At 52.0% G+C, this 22,356-nt stretch overlaps 2 protein-coding genes across 2 annotated transcripts; one reads left to right on the forward strand and one right to left on the reverse strand.

Annotated features, from left to right (window-relative positions):
• Positions 1 to 328: 328 nt before the first annotated feature.
• LOC119109973 (protein rogdi) lies at positions 329 to 9,468 on the reverse strand. Its single transcript, XM_037233719.1, has 3 exons — positions 9,322 to 9,468; positions 815 to 1,270; positions 329 to 697 (listed from the first exon to the last, which is right to left on the reverse strand). The coding sequence occupies exons 2-3, from the start codon at positions 1,208 to 1,210 to the stop codon at positions 329 to 331; spliced, it is 765 nt and encodes a 254-aa protein (XP_037089614.1). The 5' UTR covers positions 1,211 to 1,270; positions 9,322 to 9,468.
• Positions 9,469 to 9,936: 468 nt separating this feature from the next.
• Positions 9,937 to 21,969, forward strand: Acadvl (Acyl-CoA dehydrogenase very long chain). Its single transcript, XM_037233173.1, has 12 exons — positions 9,937 to 10,124; positions 13,355 to 13,646; positions 14,051 to 14,176; positions 14,916 to 15,040; positions 15,432 to 15,738; positions 15,980 to 16,126; positions 16,512 to 16,628; positions 17,129 to 17,297; positions 17,551 to 17,738; positions 18,079 to 18,224; positions 18,796 to 18,862; positions 20,266 to 21,969. Exons 1-12 carry the CDS (start codon positions 10,045 to 10,047, stop codon positions 20,401 to 20,403), a joined length of 1,902 nt encoding a protein of 633 aa, XP_037089068.1. The 5' UTR covers positions 9,937 to 10,044; the 3' UTR covers positions 20,404 to 21,969.
• The last annotated feature ends 387 nt before the right edge of the window (positions 21,970 to 22,356 follow it).

Consider the following 22,356-nt stretch of genomic DNA (forward strand, 5'->3'; position numbering starts at 1 on the left):
GGCACCACCAGCGGTGCTCGCACTCGCACAGACACGAGCGCCACCTACGCCGCCGGCGCGCCGCGCCACCAATCACGCTCCGGCGGACCGAGAGCTCCGCGTCAGTGACAGGCATCCATGCCGGCTTCAAGAAGACTTGTGTTGTCACATATATCCCGACGTGCTACATTTATCACCGGGCGAGCGTTGCAAGCCCACCAACAACGCGTAAGATACCCTCCACCTTGAGCATTTGCACGGTTTCCCATCACTCCATCCATGTAGCATCTAAGCTGTAGAACGGTGGGCAGATCACGTAACGGACGTACCCTGCAGCTGTCTGTGCGTGTTACATGCCATTCTGAACAGCAACTGGGGCACACGTGCGGGCACGCTCATGGTACCTCCTGGCCCAGCTGAGCTTGTTCTTGATTTGCTGACACATCTGGAACGTCTGCGTGTAGCCCTCCAGCACCGTTTCCAGCTTGGCGATGACGCACTCGGCCAGGAACGAGTCGAACCTCATGCTGCCCTGCTGCGGCACGAGGTGGTACACGGCCAGCATCAGACGGTGGCCCTGCACGTAGAAGCTGACGGCGATATCGCCGGGCAGCGGAGGCCTCAGCGACTTCATGTTCTCGCTGTTGAGGTGGTCCTCGATGGTCTTTTTGCGCGGGCTGAGCAGACAGTCCCTGCCGCGCTTCAGGCGCAGCATCAGCTCGTCGACAGCGGCGTCGAGGCGCGCGGCCAGCAGGCGCGGCGGCGGCGGCGGCGCGCGCTCGCCGCCGCCAGCTGGCGCGCGCAGCCGGCCGGCGCGCTCGGCGCAGCGCCGCGCCTCGGCCAGCATGTTGGCCGAGTCCTGCAGCTGGCCCAGCGCCCACGGCGCGTCCGGCTCGATCGACGTCTTGTGGATCATGTTGGGGTGCTTCTGGATCTTGACCTGCAGCTCCGCCTGCACGATGGCGGCGCCCTCCATCACCAGCACGCACTTGGCCGTGTCGGCGCTACTCTGGCTGGCCGCCTGCTGCATAACGAAGCGCTCCTGCGCGCAGGGCGCGTCGGCGCGCAGCGACGCCGGGAACGCCTCCATGCAGTCGTCGATAGCGTCGACGATCTGCGACAGAGAGCGGAACACCTCCTCCGAGAGGAACCAGATGACCTCGCCGTCTGCTGCGTTCACCGGGCCGCCGCTCGGCCCACCCGGCATCACGCAGGGCGCGCCACAGCGCATAGTCGTCTGTGTTCAACAATGCTGTATCTCTTCCTCTTGAAAACGCAGCCAACTGGAGTACTGGAAAACAGACGGTAGAAAATTGAACTATTACTGTCGCCTTTGCAGTAAATGCTAACTAAGACCACCACCCAAAGCCTTTCCATTGAGTCTACGAGCACCAGGAAAAATGTGAAATCAGAAATCAGCTAGTAAGACGTATCTTTGCAGAGTGAGCCAAGCGCGGCAGAAGCAGACGTGACTGTTGGCCACCATGTAGGCTATACCTGCGCCAGTGAAGCCCGTCATCTTTAGGAACCCACACAGATAGGACTGATCAATGCAAGGCAATACCATCCTTTATCGAGCTGGACACACGAGGATGTACTGCTGTCGAGCGCACGCGCACAAATTTACAATTGGCATGGCTAAAATATTGTTTGGCTTCGGGCCTGCCAAGGACAGGCAATTTAATCCACGACGTGGATGCACTTCATATAATTAACGCTTTTAGCGACTGTGCTGGAAGTGCCGGGAAAAGCAATGCTATTTGAATTGATATTCAAGTTAAAAAAAAAAACAGATTCAATCCGAACATTTTTGGATGGATGGGCCTCCGAGGTCAAAGACCACGTTTATCGGTGCTTATTATGTAAGCCCCGACTCCTACCATCCCATCATGCAAATCCAGGCAAACAGCAGAACTTTGTGGCGCAAGTCTAACGTGCTACAATGCATAGCCCAGACCGTCCTGCCCTCTGACGTCACCTGGCCTTTAGCGCCATCACTACCGCCGGTCGCAGGCCGTGCCTATCATGGACAAATAAATAGCGGGCGCCTATAGCGACCTAGTGCCCCCCTCCCCCCCGCCACACACACACGGCATGGCGGTCTGAAGGCAGGCGCATTAACCAACTGAGCTGTTGGGACAGACTACCAGAATCAACCGGACTTTGAGCTCATTTAGTTGTCATGGTTCGATCCGTTTCGTTTAGCACACAGCGTGCTGTCTTTAAGGCAAACTGTAGAAAAGACGAAATGGAATATTACGCGGCCTCCTCCCGTTGCAGCTACCCGGCGTCCATCTTTACAAACGCCCACACGATGGCGGATTCATGGCTTGCGCACGCTTGCGGGTGGTAGTGTGCGCACATCGCCCTGCGCTGCCTACTCTTTGGCGGCATTGGTTAGTCTCATGCCATCGCGATGCCCGGTCGCCGAGGTCCGGGTCTGTGTCCCACCTGCCTTCCCGTGGCTTTTTATGATTTTAAAACTTTGCTTCTCATGTCATTCAAATTTTGGGGATACCCTAAAATAGTACGGGTAACAGAAATATCCTACCTTATCAGGCATCCCACACTTGAGCGCCATTACAATGTTGCAGCACAAGTTTGAAGGAATAAATTTCTTCTTTGCTAGACATATCATGCAGAACAACCTATGGTGCAGGCCTGTCACACATGTAACTGGTCAGGAGAGGCTGCTAAAACTGCAAAATTTCAATCATACTAAAATCAAGATTCACCTCACCTCATGGCTTTATTTGTAGATATCCATAATTGTTCATGAAATAAAACTTAGAACAGAAGTTTGATGCTGGTCAATGTGATACAGAGCAAAGGGTTCCTTTAATTATCAAATTCCAAGATTTAGTAAACCATTGAATGAAACCATACCTCAAGCTTTAAACAGCTTCAGAACCAAGACAGTTTATGAAGCAGCACCAGTGCTGGATGACACAACTGCTCACCGCACCAAAGATGCCACTAAAGGGGCATTCATTTGTGCTTGTGATTGGAAAACCAGCAAAATGCCCCACAGCCTAATCTCTCATGAATCTGTCCTTCTCAACAAACTGAGCCCACCTCATTTGAACAAGCAGCAATCTCTTTTTTATTTACAAATAACTTTTTGATAAACATTAAGCTTTTAAAATCATCAGCATAGTAGCCATGTCCAGCATATGCCACAAAAGATAAGACATAGGATATGCATGGTATTTCAATGCATTTCCATTTTTACCCCTTCATAAATATTAAGAGGCCCAAAAAACATTGGGAGTAGGAGGGTTGTTAGTAGCTGGGCTTATCGACATAGGGATAATGGAGCCCTCACATACAATTCACCACATTGGCCTTTGGAACTCTAAGCTTTTATGATACATGAATTGAGAAAAAAACAACACCATGCATGCCTACATGCAGTCCAGGCCATAGCTGGAAGAAGTCAATCTGCTGCAAAGAACACCCACACATCATTGCACTGAGTATTGTGCTCACATGTACCACACTCAAACCTGCTTTAAGACCACTTTTGCCTGAAATTTATTTTGCAACATCCCAAATGCTTGAAATATTGGTTCCACATGCGCTGAAGTAGGAGCCAATTATCCCACAAGCTATGGGTGCTCAGATTGTCACAAGGTATGTGTGGTGAACCATCGTCGAGGCAATGTAAACCCCAAAATAATGAATCACAATCAAATTGGGTCTAGTTGTCTTCAAAATAAAAGTATGAGTGGAGACAGCTGAACAAGTTCAGATTGATACAGTACAAGTTCACAATGGGGCCAAATAAAGCCTGATCAATCAGGTAAACCTCTTAAGAGTTTTAATGTTCTTGATTACATAAGACAAACAATACCGGACTATGTATAGGGCTGTAACTGTTGCCCAATTTACGAACTGATATAGGTATGACGTTTCTGTGGCTTTTTTTTACTTGGGTACCTGTATTGCCGACGGTGGGGAGAGAGCTACGCTGGCTGCAGGGTTCCTGTACTGCCATGATGGAGAAATGCTGTTAGGTATCAGCCGACGTAGTGACGTCACTGAAAATGGGTTTGCATCGATCGGGGTTCTTTTGGGCCGACTGAAGGCTACAAGGCATTTGCTAGCGATATGATGTCACTGGTATTCGACTGGATATGTGACGTCACTGGCTGTGAGGCTTTAGGGCTCTTTTGGGTGCAATGAATGCCGTAAAGCATCACCTGACGATATGTCGTCGCTGGTATTCAATGAAACATCAGGCGCAACGGGCCTTATTCCATCTTTACCTTTTGTACCTGTCTGCTGCAAGCATTTGCGTGCCGAATAAAAGCTTGACCGAATCACCTGAATGTGTGACGTCACCAATCATCACTTGATACGAGTGCACTTAGGCCCCACGGCCGCGGTGTATCATGTTCCGTGAAATATCACTGGGTATCGTGACGTCAGTGATATTCGACTAAATATTGGTCGCAACAGGTCAAGGTTCATTTTTAGCTTCGTACCTGTCTACTGCAAGCACTGGCGTGATGAATAAAAACTACCAAATCACGTGAGTGTGTGACGTCACTGGTCATGCATTTTTATGGATCTTATGCATTTTTATGGATCTTTGGGGGCCAACTGAGGGCCGTAAAGCATAACCTAATGATGTGACGTCACTGGCATTCGACTGTGTGTGATGTCACTTGTGATCAGATTTTACGGCCTCTTTTGGGCCGACGAAAGGTCATACGACATTAACTGAAGATGTGCCGTCACTGGTATCCGAATACAATTCAGGCGGCCATGGCCATGCTCCATCTTTACCTTTGGTACCTGTCCATTGCAAGTATTTGAATGCTGAAGGAAGGGTCTGCCGAATTACCTGAGTGTGTAACGTCACTAACCATTAATTTGTATAGACTGTTTTGAACCCACTGTAAGCCATACCACATCAGCTGACCATATGACGTCACTGGTTTTCGTCTAGGTGTCATGCGCAACAGGCCATGCTCTATCTTTGCCTTTCGTACCTGTTAACTGCAAGCATTCGCGTGCTATATCAAGGTGATGCTGAACCATCTGAGTGCGTGACGTCACTGGTCATGAGTTTATACAGGTTCACTTGGGCAGCCCAATGCAACAAAGCATCATATCCTGTAAAGCATCGCGGGATGATATGACGTCACTGGTATTCGACTCAACATCAGGCGCAACAGGCCATGTTCCATCTTTACCTTTCGTACCTGTCTACTGCAAGCATTCGCGTGTTATATCATGTCACTGGTTAAGAGTTCTTATGGGCTCTTTTCAACCCCCTATATGGTATAATGCTTCAGTTGACGATATGATGTCACTGGTGTTCGACTTAACATCAGGCACAACATGTCATGTTCCATCTTTGCGTTTCGCACCTGTTAAAGTATTGGCGAGCCTAATGATGGCTCTGCCGAATCACCTGAGTGCGTCATCATGAGTTTTTACAGGCTATTGTTGGCCGAGTGAAAGCCATTAGGCATCATCTAACGATATGTCGTCACTGGTAATCCACTAAGTGTGTGACGCCATTGGTCATGAGTTTTCCCGCGCCTTTTTGGGCCGACTTAAGGCCATTAGGCATCAGGTAACGATATGACGTCACTGGTATTCAATTAAGCATCAGATACAATATGTCATGTTTCATCTTTACCTTCCGCACCTATCTACTGCAAGTATTCGCGCGCCACATAAAGGCTCTGCCCAATCACCTGAGCGTGTGGTGCGACTGGTTATGAGTTTACGCGGGTTTACTCGGGCTAACTGAAGGACATCAAGCATCATCTGGCGATGTGACGTCACTGGTATTCAACTTAACACCAGGCGCGACAAGCCATGTTCGTCTTTACCTTTCGTACCTGTCTATTGTAAGCATTGACATGCTTAAGGAAAGCTCTGTGAAATCCCCTGAGTGTGTAATGTCACTGGTCATGAGTTCTTTACGGGCTGCTTTTTTGTACCTATAGGGTACAAGACATCAGTTGACGATATGACATCACTGGTATTTGACTTAATCTCAGGCGCAACAGGCCATGTTCCATCTTTGCCTTTCGCACCTCATACTGCAAGTATTCGCGCGCTACATAAAGGCTCTGCCGAATCACCTGAGCATGTGGTGTAACTGGTCATGAGTTTACGCGGGCTTACTCGGGCTGACTGAAGGACATCAAGCATCACCTGACCATATGACGTCACTGATATTCGGGCTGTGGCCCAGACTTATGGCCGCTAGGCGCCCTTATTTATTATTTAGCCATCAGGGCATTCCAGACCGTAGCTGCTCAGGGGCGCATCCTGTGATGTCGGGCGGAATAGCTTTGCATATACGTCGGTTTGTGGGCTGGGATCACCTTTGTTTTGTGTTTACTTTTGTTCAAAATTTTAGTCGTTGAAACAGCCCGTTGCGTTTGAAGTTGTTACTTAATGGTGCGCACAATAAAATTAGTGTGCTTAACTATGGTGCATCTCCCACCTCTGCTGCGGAACTCCGTAGCCGTAGGTGGCCAAGTGACCTCCTACCAACTGATGATCAGTGACGTCACATACTCGGGTGATTCGGCGGAGCCTTCATATAGCACGCGAATATTTGCAGTAGCCAGGTACGAAAGGCAAATATGGAGCATGACCTGTTGCGCCTGATGTTTAGTCGAGCACCAGTAACGTCATGTCAGCTGATGCATTATAACCTAAAATGGGTTCAAAGGAGCCCGTAAAAAACCCGTGACCAGTGACGTCACACACTCAGGAGATTCGACGGAGCCTTCATTCAGCACGTCAGTACCTTTAATAAACAAGTCCAAAAGGTAAAGAAAGTACGTGGCATGTTGGACCTGATGTTAAGTCGAATGACAGTGACGACATATCATCCTGTGATGCTTCACGGGAGGTGTTGCTTTGTGGCCTTGGGCGGCCCAAGTGAATCCGTATGAAGTCATGACCAGCGACGTCACCCACTCAGATGATTCGTCTGGAGTTTAGTCGATTACCAGTGACGTCATATCGTCAGCTGATGCTTGATGTCCGTCAGTCAGCCCGAGTAAACCTGCACAAACTCATGGCCAGTTACACCACACGCTCAGGCGAATCGACAGAGCCTTTTTGTAGCGCACGAATACTTGCAGTAGGCAGGTGCGAAAGGTAAAGATGAAACATGGCTTATTGCAACTGATGTTAATTCGAATACAAGTGACGCCATAACGTTGTCTGATACCTAATGACCTGAACTCGGCCAAAAAAGGCCCGTAAAAGCTCATGACCAGTGACGTCACACACTCAGTGGAAATCCAGTGACGTCATTTCGTTAGCTGATGCCTTATGGCTTTCGCTCAGCCAAAAATAGTTGGTAAAAATTCATGACCAGTGACGTCGCACACTCAGGTGACTCGGCAGAGCCATCATTTAACGCACCAATACTTTACAGGTACGAAAGGCAAAGATGGAACATGACCTGTTACGCCTCATGTTAAGTCGAACACCACTGACATCATGTCGTCAACTGATGCATTTTTCCCTATAGAGGGTTCCAAGGAGCCAGAAAAAACTCATGACCAGTAACGTTACACACCCAGGAGACTCGACAGAGCCTCCATTCAGCACGTCAATACTTGTAATAGACGGGTACGAAAGGTAAAGATAGAACATGGCCTGTCGCGCCTGATGTTAAGTCGGACACCAGTGACGTCATATCATCAGCTGATGCATTATACCGTTTGGGGGTACAAAAGGTCCCGTAAAAAGCTCTTGACCAGTGACGTTACTTACTCAGGAGACTCGACAGAGCCCTCATTCAGCACGCCCATACTTCCAAGAGACAGGTACGAAAGGTAAAGATGGAACATGGCCTGTCGCGCCTGGAGTTTAGTCGAATACCAGTGACGTCATATCGTCAGCTGATGCTTGATGTCCTTCATTCAGCCAGAGTAAACCCGAGTTAACCCATAACTAGTTACACCACACGCTCAGGTAATTCGGCAGAGCCTCTGTGTCGCGCGAATACTTGCAGTAGATAGGTGCGAAAGGTACAGACGAAACATGGCTTAGATGGAGCATGGCCTGTCGCGCATGGTGTCTAGTCGAAACCCAGTGACATCATATCGTCAGCTGATGCCTTGTGGCCTATAGTAGGCTCAAAAGAGTGTGCAAATTAATGGTCAGTGACGTACACACTCAGGTAATTTGGCAGAGCCTGCCACGGGAATGCTTGCAATGGACAGGTACCAAAGATAAAGGTGGAACATGGTCTGTCGCGCCCGAAGTTCATTCGAATACCAGTGACGTCACATCTTCAGTCATTGCCGTATGACCTTTCGTCGGCCCAAAAGAGGCCGTAAAACCTCATGACCAGCGACACGCACAGTCGAGTGCCAGCGACGTCACATCGTTAGCTGATGCTTTATGGTCTTTAGTTGGCCGCACAAAAAATCCGCCAATACTTGCAGCAGACATGTACGAAAGGTATAAATGGAGCATGACCTGTTGCCTGATGTTCAGCCAAATACCAGTGACGTCATATCGCCAGCTGATGCCTAACGGCATTTCGTCGGTCCTATAGGGCCCGTGGAAACCCACGGCCATTGACGTCTTACAGTCGTATAGCAGTGACGTCGCTAGCTGACACCTTGTGGTCTTCAGTTGGCCGAAAAGCACCGTTGGAACTCATGGCCAGTGATGTCACACACTCAGGTGGTTCGGCAGCTTTCATCCAGCACGCCAATGCTTGCAGTAGACAAGTACAAAGGTAAAAATGAAGCACGGCCTGTTGCGCCCAGTATTTATTCGAATACCAGTGACGTCACGCTATCCGGTGATACTTCGCGGACCACGACACACCGTGGTCGTGGGGCCTAAGTGCACTCGTATGAAGTGATGATTAGGGACGTCACACATTGGGGTAATTCGGTCAAACCTTTATGCGGCACGCAAATGCTTGCAGCAGACAGGTACGAAAAGTAAAGATGGGACGAGGCCGGCCGCGCCTGATGTTCAATCGAATACCAGTGACGACACATGGCCAGCTGATGCATTACGGCATTCAGTGGACCCAAAAGAGCCTTACATACTCACGACCAGTGACGTCACATACCCAGCCGAATACCAGTGACATCATATCACAAGCAAAAGCCTTATAGCCTTCAGTCGGCCCGAAAGAACCCCGGTCCCGATCGATGCAAAACCATTTTCAGTGACGTCACAATGTTAGCTGATACCTCACAGCTTTTGCCCCGCACGACAATACTCGAAACCCTGCAGCTAGCGTAGCTCTTCCCTCCGTCGGCCATACAGGTACCCAAGTAAAAAATTACCGTTTCTGTCATGTAGGCTGTTCAAATGCCTTGTACTCACCGAAGCAATGACTAATACCGAACGAGATTTTCCACTCACAAAACAGCTAACCCCTTATGGTTCGTTCGAACCTTAGGGCATAAATTCAGCGTTACATACAATGCAAAACGCCGCCGCCTTCCTCCCGCTGCGTTACCTCGCACGAACCAAAACACCACAGCTACGCGGGGCACGTGACTCCGACTCTTCTACGATTATCATACCACTATCATACTTTAATGTTGCAAAACTTAGCAATTTTAACTTCAACCAAGTTGATGGCAAAGATAAAAAGATAGTCACTGGCTTAAATGTAGCCTAAATTTTGCTGTATTGTTGTATTACATGATTTAGCTTCCCGAAAATGAATGATGACTTGCTCCATAACCCAAACAGCATTACAGTTTGAAAGACACTGTTCCAGTGGATAACCAAATGGTGCTATTTTTAGAGTATCCTCTTACACTTTTTTAGGTTGTTCACTTTATCAGCACCATACTTAGCCTCTTTAGAATAGAAATTGACTCGACGGTTGTTGCCAAGAACTTTGGCAGTAGATAAGCTTGGTCCCAATTCGCCACATTCAATTCTCGTGGCCTTGTTTTCAACGTCGGAATCGTCGCATTTGCCGTCCTGCGTTGCGCTGTCGGGAGTTTGCGGAGGACGGTCTGCGCCTGCGGTGAAAGTCAGTGGGATAGTTGCGAGTTTTTATTGGTACTTGACTGTCAATTATAAAAAAACAATATGTACGGCATTGGAAGGCTTTCGTCGCTGACCGTTTCCAAGCATATGCGGGATTTCCGTCCCGCCATATCGCAGATCAGGTAAGTTAGGACATTGCGCGCTGATATTGGTTATGTAACTGATCGTATTGTGTTACGTGTGTTGTGATTAAAAATCCACCACAGTCTGAAATGGTTTCAGCATGTAAGTTATGTTTTTTACACTCTGTTGTTTAATGTTTCATGCATTGAAAGTGCTGGTATTAAGCTTTGCACAAGCAGCATGATGTCTAGAATTTAATCCACCCATCCACTGTGCTGGAAGCCTACACAACATGTGTGCACTGAACCTTAAACTTGCATGCACCAAGCTCAGGACAGGTCAAATAGTGAAAGTTCTAAAATGAGTTGCAACCTTAACACCATCATAATTCCTCAAACTGGGCTTTTTAAGGTGAATTTAATGGATCATTCACCAAACTCCTCGAGTGCTAGGATTTGCAGTGTACATGCACTATAATTGTTATTGTTTTGTTGTTGCTATGCCAGATGTGCTCAGCTTCACATGCAATGTTTGCAGCTTTGAATGCTGTGTCAACTGTCACTGTTACATAACAAAGTGGTCAGCACATTGGACTCCAAGATGAGACTTTTTACATTCCCTTTTTATTGAAAAAAACAGCTCAGCATAACTTAACGGAGTTGACATCATTTGATCATATTTCACACCATTCTAAACAACATAATAAGTGGCGATAGCCATATTGCAGCTTGCATCAACTATACTGAACACAGCCACTAGGGAGGTAATGAAAAAAATAAGATATGACATTTTGCTCAAAAGGTAATGTTACCCTTTGAATTGGGTGCACACAAAACATTGCAAAATAAGTGAACCATAAAAATATTCATGTTTGCTTATGCTTTTGCTCTGGCAAAGCTGAGAGCATTCAAGTTCTGTAGCATCACTTCTAAATGGCTAGTGAATGCACCCATTTGCTAATTTTACAGACTTATGGTGTTCACACAGAAGTGGGGCTTTGAAAGCTGAATGTATTATGTGTTGTGTTCTTTGCATTGAAACACTTGCTATTGTATTTTCAAGTGTTTTGTACAGGAAATGGAATAATTGGTGGGCTAGAGGTCAGCAAAGAAATGTGATAGAAGCATGATTGTTTTATAATCCAGTAAGTGGCAGGGGCTATGTGCATGTGCTTGGGTAGAATAGATACTTACATAACATGTGCCAAAATATGCACACCACAGTCATCTGCCTTTGCTGCTGCTTGAAACAGCACAGCCAGAGTGGCTAAAGATGTCACTGCTTGTTTGTTTGTTTGCTGCTGAATATGCTGTTTGTTTATAAGATACAGATATGTTAAGTATTAGAGATATTGCTTTCTGTCATTGTTTAAGCAGCGATCCAACACAGCATACTTAAATTGGTGTGCAGCACAAATCTTATGTTTTTATGTTAAGGTGCTCATGCCAGCATCTCAGCGCTAGAGTATCCTGCTAGCTTTAATCCCGGGAAAACTAACATCACTGGATCCCAAGGTGTGGATGCCTTTAGAGCACCACATCAGGCCCAGTTTGAGGACCACATCAATTTTTGGAATAATGAAGGATATACAAACTCTATATATATGCTATTAATGTGTTCTTCTTATCCCACCATTCCTCTGCCATGCCTGGTCTATCTACCTCTGTCTTCAGAATGTTTGATATGAACATGCATAGGAGCTTTGAAAGTTGTTTGATAAAAAGCTGTTCAGCTTCAATGGAGTAGTGAAAGTTTCATCTCCTGATTCTTTAGCACCTAACTAACATTTTGTGGGCTTGAAATGGATAAGGTGCACTAAAAAAAGCTGTAATTGTATGCTTCCAGAACAAGCCAAAAATCTCCTTGAAACATGTTTTTGAACCTTAGTAAATATGAACAACAGAAAGGTTGTTGTTTGTCAATTTTGGTTTTTCTTTACCTGTACTGTTATGGACTAAACAACTGCCATTTCTAAAATGAGGTTAGGACATACTTGCTTGTCATGGAACCCATGTTTTTACCTTCTCAGAATTATTTGTCCGGAGGAAACAAACAACAAAAAACAAGTGAGTTGGGAGAGTTTGTTTCAACTTTAGGTGCCTTGTAATGATGATTTATAACGGGCCCAGTTTCTCAAAAAGTTGAAACATCAGTGATAGTGTGCTTTTCTGTGATGACGATGACATGTGCCACAGGGCCGAGGATTATTTAGATCAAGTAATAAAAAAAAAGTCGCCGCTATGATTGAGACTGGCATCAGCAGTTCTCCTCAGTTGTTTGACCAGTCGGGTGTCGGCTCAGGGCGTGTGTCGCGATCAGAGGAGCGTCCAGCCCGCAGCGTTGTTCCCGTCCGCCACTGTGTTCAATGGTGGCGCGCCGTTTTCGTCACCAAAGCCTCTGGGCTCCAAGTGCGATTGGCTGCATGGACAGATGTAGTTCTCCAATGCCCCGTATTAGTCCCGTAGTCCCCTGATTCGATGCGTCCTGCACTGTCGCTCCGACGCCGCCGGTGTGGCTCGGCGTCCGTCCTCCAGCAGTGGCGGGACGCGGCTGGCCGCCGTGACCCTCCGGCGCGCCCCCTTCTGCGTCATCTGTTGACAGCACATCGGCGGCCGTCGCCTGCAGTTCTGGCAGCCGGCTGCCGGTGAATTGGCGGACGCTGCTCGCCAGAGCCAGCAGGGTCACGTGACCTCGGTTGCTGGCGCAGGCGGCAGCCTCGTCGCGTCTGTAGCGCCCAAACGGCCGTCCTGACGTCCCTGCCCGTCTATATTTGGCGCAAACGAAATGGCGCGGGCGTGGCACCAAGATTGCAAGGGAGACCTCAAGTCGCACCGTGTTGTCAGGACGGGGTTGTATATAATTGAATTGCTATTAAATTAGTGGTAACTGTATGTAAAAGGCGCGATGGAGCCATAATCGCATTCCATTTGCTCTGGAAGGGAGAGGCAGCGAAGGGTGCCGGTAGTGGTTACGTCACATGATACGGCGATACACGATGGTCACCCCAGCCCTTTCTTCGCCACGGTGCCGTTCCCAACTCCATTGATCCGGCGGTGGGTCCTCCGAGCTTCAGGGGCGCTGTACAATGTAGCAGTTGTGGCGCCCTAAAGCCCGAATGATTCTCATCACTCGAGTGTCAAGCATATGAAACGCGATTTCGACACCTTTACAACGCGTCCCGTCGTCGAATGTACGGACAATTGCCGAACATGAACACGAGCACTGCTGCGCTGGCCTGGTGGCATTTCCACTCTACCAGTGACGTCACCAGCTGCCCGCCTGCCTTCAGATGTCAGTCCAACGCACCGAAGCCGGAGCGCAAGGAGCGCAGCATGGACAAGTTGGCCAAGGACTCCAAGTCGTTCGTGCTGAACATCTTCAAGGGGTCGGCAGTGACGGACCAGGTGTTCCCCTTCCCGGACGTGATGACCGCCGAGCAGCGCGAGACGCTGGAGTCGCTACTTGACCCCGTCGAGAAGTTCTTCTACGACTGTGTCGACGCCGCCAAGAACGACGCCAACGAGTGCATCGACGCCGACACGATGCAGGGGCTCCGCGAGATGGGCTCCTTCGGCCTGCAGGTGCGCCGGGGCGGGGCGATCGGCGGGGATGGAGGGGGGGGGGGGAGGGGGGAAGGGGGTATCGTGCATTTGGGAGGACGCGCTCGCGCCGGGGAAGACGCTGCTGGGAGCCGAGAGGGAGGGTACCCACCGTACGGGGCTGGGAAGGGTGTGGACGGGCGCCGGAACGGTTGCGTAGCTGGAGAAAGGCATTGCGATCCAGGCGGGCGTTGATTTTCATCGAAGTCACGCAGACCTGCGAACGATACCATGGATGTGTCGGAGTGTAGTGTTTAGAGGCGAAGTGCCTGTGCTTTGTTTCGGAGGCGCCCTTCGGTAGCCGCTGTGTGCCGTATCACCTGAGGTGCCACGCGTAGTCCAGTGGCGACGGTCAGTGATTTGACGTTCCCGGGCCAAACCGCCAGGTGCCCCAGGAGCTGGGCGGCGTCGGTCTGACCAACACTCAGTACGCGCGCATGACCGAGATCGTCGGCTTCCACGACCTGGGCATCGCCATCACCATGGGCGCCCATCAGAGCATCGGCTTCAAGGTCAGTCTTGCGACCGCTCACAGCTGGCGGCACCGGATCGATGCTGCTTACGGTCCGCGCCGACAGCACCAACACGCCATGCGACGCAGCTGGTTTTGATCTTGCTATTTTTAGAATGCTTAGTTCCTGGATCCTCGCTCGTCTCTTCATGGTACTTTGCATGCATAAATAACACCACACATGCTGAACGTCTGTTTTCACAATGTTTTATCGATGCAAATTTCTGTACATGATTGTGTAGTACCATTTGAGCCCAGCTCTGCGCAACGAGATAAACCCTGAGACCTTGCAATGTCGTTTTGGTCTGTGCGGTGCAGCTAGTCGGTCATGGTTTGGTGCGGATTACGTCTTATCGATCTGATAACGACGTCGGGGGATTTGCGACTGGGAGAGGGGTGCTGGACTTTAACCGAGAGGCGCGGAAATGAAACGCAGCGCACACGATAAACATCGCGATGTTCAGACATGACTGTAACACCGGCGTAAGATAATCGACGTGGTTGAAGGTACGACTTCGAGGTGTGTTGGGGAGCTGGAGAGGAGAGAGAATGAGGCGGGAGTTGGAAGCTGAATGCTTAGTTTGCCACGGATGTGATATTTGTATCTGCCTCGGAGTCCGACCGTCGCTCGCGACGGCACGTTAAGCCGACTGCTCTGTTGACGTGTGCGTAACATGAAGACGCTAGGAGGCTGCATCACGAGCTGTGCTCCTCAATGGCCGTCCGTGATCCGCCGCCAGGGTATCCTGCTGTTCGGCGACCCGGAGCAGAAGGCCAAGTACCTGCCGAAGTTGGCCAGTGGCGAGTTGATGGCGGCCTTCTGTCTGACAGAGCCGGCGTCTGGCAGCGACGCCAGCTCCATCAAGTCAGTGCGCTCGCGCTGCCCGGCCGGCGCAGTGCTACTCACTTCGCTCACCGCGCACGCCTTTTGCGTCGTGAACAACATCTGTATAGAGTCCCACGCATGAGTATGTGGATGTTTCTGCTGTCTCCTCATGCATTGGAGTTCGTGGAAACATCGTTCATTCAGATAACGCTATGTTACAGAACAGTCGTCGACCAGACGCTGTTTCGTCCACGCGTTGCGTCATGACTCGTAGCGTGCAGCTGGGGTGAACGTCATGAGTGCCTCACCAGACCGTGAGGCTCAGTGCAATCATCTGTGCAATCAACGGGTACTGCTGAGTCATGTCTAACTCCCCGACCATTTGGCCGGTCCGCCGGCAGATGTCAGCACCGTTCCGTCGCTCTTCCAGAACGCGTGCCGAGCTGAGCAAGGACGGCAAACACTACATCCTGAACGGCAGCAAGATCTGGATCTCGAACGGCGGCTTTGCCGAGATCATGACGGTATTCGCGCAGACGCCGGTCAAGAATGAGGCCACCGGCGAGGTCAAGGACAAGGTCACGGCCTTCATTGTGGAGCGCTCGTTCGGAGGGGTCACCAACGGTGCGCCCGAGAAGAAGATGGGCATCAAGGCGTCCAACACGGCCGAGGTGTACTACGAGGACGTCAAGGTGCCGGTGGAGAACGTGCTCGGAGGCATCGGCGGAGGCTTCAAGGTGAGCTGGCGAACACTGGCGACACGCCAGCTCATCACGTGGTGCCGTAGTGGGCTGCGGCCCTGCGATTCGTGTGCTGTCTGAAGCGGCGGTGTCGCCGCAGGGTTCGGTCGTGGCGGGAAGGCGCCACCGTGCGCGTGATTCGCCGGGGTCCGCCGGGACCGCACTCTTCTGTTAGGTGTCGAGCGTCTGCCCTCTGCCGCCGACCGCGCCGACTGACGGTGCGTGCCGCGTCCGCCAGGTGGCCATGAACATCCTGAACAACGGCCGGTTCGGCATGGCGTCGGCGCTGACGGGCACCATGCGCTACAGCATCCAGAAGGCGGTGGACCACGCCACCAACCGCACGCAGTTCGGCCGCCGCATCGACTCTTACGGCGCCATTCAGGTGAGCGCCGCGGCGCCGGCAGCACCCGGTCAGGTCAAGGGTGGGGCGAGTCGTGGGAGCAGAGGACACTGACGGTGCGGCAGTCCGTCGGACCGGGACATTCGTCAAGGGGGAGGGGAGGCGACGTGCAAAAGTTGCCGGCCAGGTGAGACCATATAAAGCGGCGACCAGGGCATTGCCAGCAGGCTTGGTTAGGTCAGGCCAGGGCTGAATGTTTTGGGGGAGTTAGGGGACGTGTATGAAGAGTGCTTCACGGCACTGGTTTTTGCCAGCCCTGAGCGAGTGTTGAGTGCGCCCGCCTTCCGAGGAGCCGCGCCACCCGCCGGGCCGCCGGGCCGCCGCGCTGCCATCTGACCGTGACGCCGGCCGGCTCCTCCCTCGACAGGAGAAGCTGGCCCGCATGTCCATGCTGCACTACGTCACCGAGTCGATGGCCTACATGATCTCGTCCAACATGGACCGCGGCTCGGTTGACTTCCAGCTGGAAGCCGCCATCAGCAAGGTAAGCAGGCTCGCCTCCAACGGTGCCTGTAGCGGCGCGCGTATCGACGGTTGCATGTGGGAGCCTGCGCGTGGCACGCCAGACGGCCCCTACCCCCGTTCGCCTCGTTCTTGTCTGTGCTTGTCTGATGCGAGCATCACAAGTGGTCTGCTGTACCACTGCCCCGCTGTATTACCGGTGCCCCAGCAGTGGCCCGGCTGTGAAATGACCCATCCCGTGCTGCCTTCCGTCCGCTGTACCGCTGCCCCGCTGTACCACCACTGCCCGCTGTATTACCACTGCCCCAGCAGTGGCTCGGCTGTGAAATGACCCATCCTGGGCTGCCTTCGGCCCGTTGTACCGCTGCCCCGCCGTATTACTGCCATCCCAGCTGCAGCCCGGCCGTGTAATGACCCACCCCGGGCTGTCTTTGGCCCGTTGTACCGCTGCCCCGCCGTATTACTGCCGTCCCAGCTGTGGCCCGGCCGTGTAATGACCCGCTCCGCGTCGTTCCTCATCAGGTGTTCGCTTCGGAGGCGGCCTGGAACGTCACGGACGAGGCGATCCAGGTGCTGGGCGGCATGGGCTTCATGAAGGACGCCGGCCTGGAGCGCGTTCTGCGCGACCTGCGGATCTTCCGCATCTTCGAGGGCACCAACGACATCCTGCGCCTGTTTGTGGCGCTGACCGGTGAGTGGCGGTGACGGGGCCGGCAGAAGGTAGGGCGGGGGCGCTGCTAGGTCGCTGGAATAACGGCCCGTTCTGGTGTGCAAATGTGCAGATATGTGACGGAGATGACTTTAAACGTTGTGAGCTGTCGCACCCAGGCACTTCTCTGCCATCTCAGTGTGTAGCGTTCGTTTCTCTGTGAGAGCGCGCTGCCCCGATGTTGGCGCCCGCCCCGGTCGCTGACCGTGCCGCCGTGTCGCCGCGCCGCCACCAGGTCTGCAGCACGCCGGCGGCCACCTGAAGGAGCTGCAGCGGGCGCTCAAGAACCCGGCCGCCAACATGGGCATGATCCTGGGCGCCGGCATGAGCCGCGCACGCCGCGTGGTCGGCTTCACCGGCGGCCCGGCGCTGGATCAGCACGTGGAGCCCGAGCTGCGCCACCCGGCCCAGCTGGCAGCCCGGGTGAGCGCCGCAGACGGGTGCGGGGCCGAGAGGGCGAACGGCGCCGGCAGGGACGCCGCGGCGGCGGCATAGCCGGGAATGTGCGATACTGGGTGGCGTTCAGTACCCGATCATGTGTGGCTTTTGGTCTCGATGTCGGTAAGGTCGCGAGGTGAACGGGAGAATGGTTGGAGTTATCAGCTCGCATGCGAAATGCTGAGTCCTGCCGTTTGCTATAACCATACCGTGGGACGTCGTTGTAAACGACGGGTGGCTCCAGCGTGACCTCGCACCACCTCTGCGTGGCACGTGACTCGCACACCTGCTCCGATCTGACCTGTGACCCCCGATTGTGCCGCAGGCGATCGAGGCGTTCGGCCACAGCTCGGAGCAGATGCTGATGCGCTACGGGAAGCAGGTGGTGGATGAGCAGTTCCTGCTGAACCGGCTGGCCGAGGCGGCCATCGACCTCTACGCCATGATGGTGGTGCTGTCCCGCGCCTCCAGGTCAGTGGACCCGCCGGGGACACGCAGTCGAGTGACACGTTATTAAACGTGTGCGCACGTGACTGTTATTTGGTCGTCCCGAATGAAGCACCAACAAGTGACTTGCAAATTAGATGAGATAGAGGCTACCAGAAACCAATTTTTTAAGTGTTTCCAAAATCAGTAAAACATTTGTCCGAACACTTTAACTTTCCCAATGACCGATGTTGAAGCCAAGATTGCATGATCTCTTTAAAGCTGACACTGGAAAGGACAAATATATAGGTAATATGATGCACAGATAAGATATAGACAATATGATAATTTTGATAGGAAGGAAAATGTAGAAAATGGAATGGCTTACCTAAAATTTAATCGTGCACATTCATAACAATTTTCGATTGTTTCATACCTCTAACCAGTCATTTTTTTCACCGAAAAATGAAACAAGTGAACAACTTGTTTCTTTGTGCTTTCCCTCTCTGCAAACTTTAAACTTTCAAAACATAGCCTGCCTTTTGCGGACATCGCCACGGCCTGGCACTGGTGCCACCGTTTGTGGGGCGATCTATAACGCCCTCCACTATTACAGATCATCGAAGATGAGCCAGCCGTCGGCAGAGTTTGAGCGGAAGATGGCCACCGTATGGTGCAACGAGGTGAGTGGAAATGACACTAGCAGTTGCAGCCGGCACCACGAGGTGGCGCTGCGGTCCGTGTCGGGGCCAGTCACACAGCGGCAGTAGTGGTCGCGGCGGGAAATGGCATTGGAACGGGGGCGGTCAGAGGGCGGATTTGGGAGGTTCTGATGCATGCCCTGCAATCATGCACATAGCTAAATGTCGCATCTTAAAGAGACTACTCCACATTTGAAGATGTTGAAGCAAGCATGGGATAGAAGGATATAAACTCCCATTCAACTATTAGTCTTATTGTAAGTGGAAAAGGCTGCCCTAGAGAGCGCAGTTTTTCCGTGAGGCAAATATACTCCTCAAAACGTCATTGTTTGATTACATACTTTGTACGACATTGATCGTGAGCCGATTGACGGCCGTTGCATTTGGAAATCGTGCTCACGAACGTCAGACATGAATGAATCGACAATTGCGTTTTTTTGCCTTAATCGTCGCATGGCCCATGGAATGTCAGGATTTAAATGGCGTTATTCTGACGTCATGGATGCCTGGATGACCTTAGAAAAACCGAAATAGTCTGCACATCTTCACGGGCTTGTAGTTCAGAAACTAGAAAGGTTTAGGTCTAAAGAAGGGCAGGGCTGTAAACTGCACCAAATTATATTCAAGATGTCTATTTCAGGCTAAAACCCCATACAAATGTGGAGCACGCCCTTCAGATATCAGTTCCTGTCGTGTTATCGCTTCGATCTTTTCATCGCATCCCATGCTATCTTTCATCCCAAGCGGCGCGCTCGGAATGCGTCTGGGCGTCGTTCTCTGGTCACTGCACGTCTGCCTTTTCCAGAGAACGCGTCCGTGTATGAAACCTGATCGCTGGTGCTCACTCGCACATGAACTGTGTTACCCATTGACCCTGTCAAGTGTTCCTTCTTTGGTGATGGTTTTCTGGAAGACTTGCGTGTGCATGACCGAGATACTCCGCCCCTCTGCTCCGTAATTCACACAGGCCTCGTCGTTGTAAAAGTGGACGCACTGTGCCTGCTGAAGGCCATCGATATCCTCTGCCCGCTCGGAGTCGCAGCAGTTTCGTGTAAGAACGGTCCGTGCCGTGTCGCGTGAGACAAACCCCCGCCGCTGTCGGTCGGAGGTTACGTCAGCTGCCGGGACTGGGGGCCGTTCCAGACCTGCCGGGGTGTCAATCCTTGACCTGCTGACAGACTGACGTGCTGTGCCACAGTCATCAGGTTCGGCATGCTGCCGTCGTTGGTCCGAGTGAAGTGCCTCCCGCAGCGCTGTCCGGCGGGCGTCTTGATCGGGTTTTCCGGGAAAGCGTGGATAGATACACGCAGGACGTGCGCACATTGCGCACCACAACGCTTTCATTCCCAATGCGCCTCGGTGACGGTGCCGTCGACCCGTTACAGGCCTCGGACAGGATCCAGCTCAACCTCACGGCCATCAACTCCAAGGTGGCCAATGAGAACTTCGCCAACATGGCCGAGATCTCCAAGACCATGTGCGAGCACGGAGGCGTGATGACCACTCACCCGCTGAAGGTCTGAGAGCGCCGCCTATCGGCGTCGTCGTCGGTCGGGGTTGCCGAGGCTCCCGCCAGGTGGTGCACCGTATCGACTAGGCTCAGCGAGCGCGTTTGTGGCTATCGTGATTCAAATTTTGCCTTGTGCTTTCCGGGAAGTGGAATTCGTATTTTATGAAGATCAGGCGTATTGAATGTTAAGCGAACTTATGTGAGCAGAATGACGGCTGTAACTGGTATACAACTATGGGTATGCATCTAACACTTGGCGCTTATGGATCACCTCTGAAGACGGTTTCTTGATGCCATATTGAGTGGAAACTTAAAAATCTACCATGGTTTAGTGATGCATGATAAAGTCGGCACGTCACTTTCATGATGAGGACAGTCTGCCCGACCAGTCGGCTTAAACCATCAGTGATGAGTAGCATGTCACCCTCCAGTCCAGCGGTTTGTCTTATGTCAGGTATACTATAAACAATAGTAAAGCATTGTTGCCTCGCGATAAAAAGCGAAATGTACTAAGAAAATTCGTTTTTTGGACTCGTTACCTGAACGGCGTTGGGAGCGTATCCTACGTCCGCAGAAGACTGTTGAAATAGGTTCCTTGGCCTGGCCGGGTCGTTAGTTGGACTTTGTGAACAAAATTACACGGCGATACCCGAGGTCGGAGCATGAGGAACTCTCATCCTGTAAGCTCAGCGAGATTTGATGTAGATTGCGCTGAATCGAAGCCAATCACAAATATACCGCTCTGTAAGCTATCAGTGGCAGGGAGCCCAATATCGGGCGTCGTAAGTTGAGGCCAATCAAAGCTGGAACGTTCTCATCCGTTTTCTTAACCGTACGCGTTATGTTTTACCTACATCCGCATTGATCAGATTTTTCGGCGTCCTATCTAGGGGCTTTGTGCAGGTGATTGTGTGAAACAGACTATGATACAATAGTGTAGAGCAATTATCAATGCAAGCCGTGTCGGATGGGCCTGATGCGCCGTTGGCCCCTGCCCGGACCGTGTGACATCTGCCCGGGCAGCCAGTGGGCTCGCGGGCAGCGCCGACGCCGCGTGCAGATCGCTGTACTCCCGCCGCCACCGAGAAGCTCGGTGTGGCGCGCTGCCGATGCGCATCGGCTGACCGCACTGGCGCGTGTGCGGCGGTCACGTGACCAGCCGGCGCGGACTGGCGCCGCGTTCTGTCTGTGTTCTCCGGGCGTGCGCGTGTTTAAGCGTGTACAGACTACCGTTGTTCGCATGTGAGACTACTGGCGGGCCCGTTGTCCCTTCCCCTTCATCGGGCTGGGTGATAAGCGGGCTCAGCCGTGATGACGGGCGGCGTCGCCGTCGAGACGCAGAGTGGTCGCCGGTGTCGAGCTGTGCCCGTCACGTGGCGGTAGGACGGCCTGGCGGAGCGGCCGCCGCCGCCTGGTGCGGGATGGGTGGCAACAGCACACTGCTGGTCTGTAGATGCACCCGGCGAGGTCTCCTCCGGAGCAGCGTAGGATGACTGTGCTAGGGAATTGGAGCTGTCCAACGCATGCTGTCTGCAGACGACGAGTTGGTGTACACAATACAGTGACGCGAGTGACGTGACGCCGCTCCTGCCAGCGCACGTGGGGCCGCCTGGCCGACCTGGCGCCACGCTCTCGGCCTGCAGGCAGGAGTGCCACCGTGATGTGGCGTGCAGACCTATACGCGGCCGTTAATACGTAAGGAGCGATGAGTCATAACTTCCTTTATATCTCAAGCTCACGTGTTAAAACCTGCACACGTTTTTGTCTCGCAATCTCCGACTACACTATGCTTCTCTACCCAGTTAGCACCACTGGACGCAACTCTCCGAGGGCCCCAAGCCACGGCGAAACCCTACCCGGCAAGTGCACGCCCACGTGGTCTTCCTTACCCATTTCCATACAGCGCATTTGACCTTTGCGATTTGACCTTCACTGTCGATTGCCTCCCCGAGCACTAGGACATCCT

The sequence above is a fragment of the Pollicipes pollicipes genome, unplaced genomic scaffold, assembly GCF_011947565.3.
Source record: "Pollicipes pollicipes isolate AB1234 unplaced genomic scaffold, Ppol_2.1 Scaffold_7231;HRSCAF=8579_pilon_pilon_pilon, whole genome shotgun sequence".
NCBI lineage: Eukaryota > Metazoa > Arthropoda > Thecostraca > Pollicipedomorpha > Pollicipedidae > Pollicipes > Pollicipes pollicipes.

Bases quoted from the DNA above. Each gene is read 5' to 3' on its own strand.
- Acadvl (XM_037233173.1), top strand. From the start codon at position 10,045: ATGTACGGCATTGGAAGGCTTTCGTCGCTGACCGTTTCCAAGCATATG. The intron at 14,177-14,915 runs GTCAGTCTTGCG...ATCCGCCGCCAG, and splicing joins ATCAGAGCATCGGCTTCAAG to GGTATCCTGCTGTTCGGCGA. The intron at 15,739-15,979 runs GTGAGCTGGCGA...CGCGTCCGCCAG, and splicing joins GCATCGGCGGAGGCTTCAAG to GTGGCCATGAACATCCTGAA.
- LOC119109973 (XM_037233719.1), bottom strand. From the start codon at position 1,210: ATGCGCTGTGGCGCGCCCTGCGTGATGCCGGGTGGGCCGAGCGGCGGC. The intron at 698-814 runs GCGCGGCGCTGC...GCTGTCGACGAG, and splicing joins CGGCCAACATGCTGGCCGAG to CTGATGCTGCGCCTGAAGCG.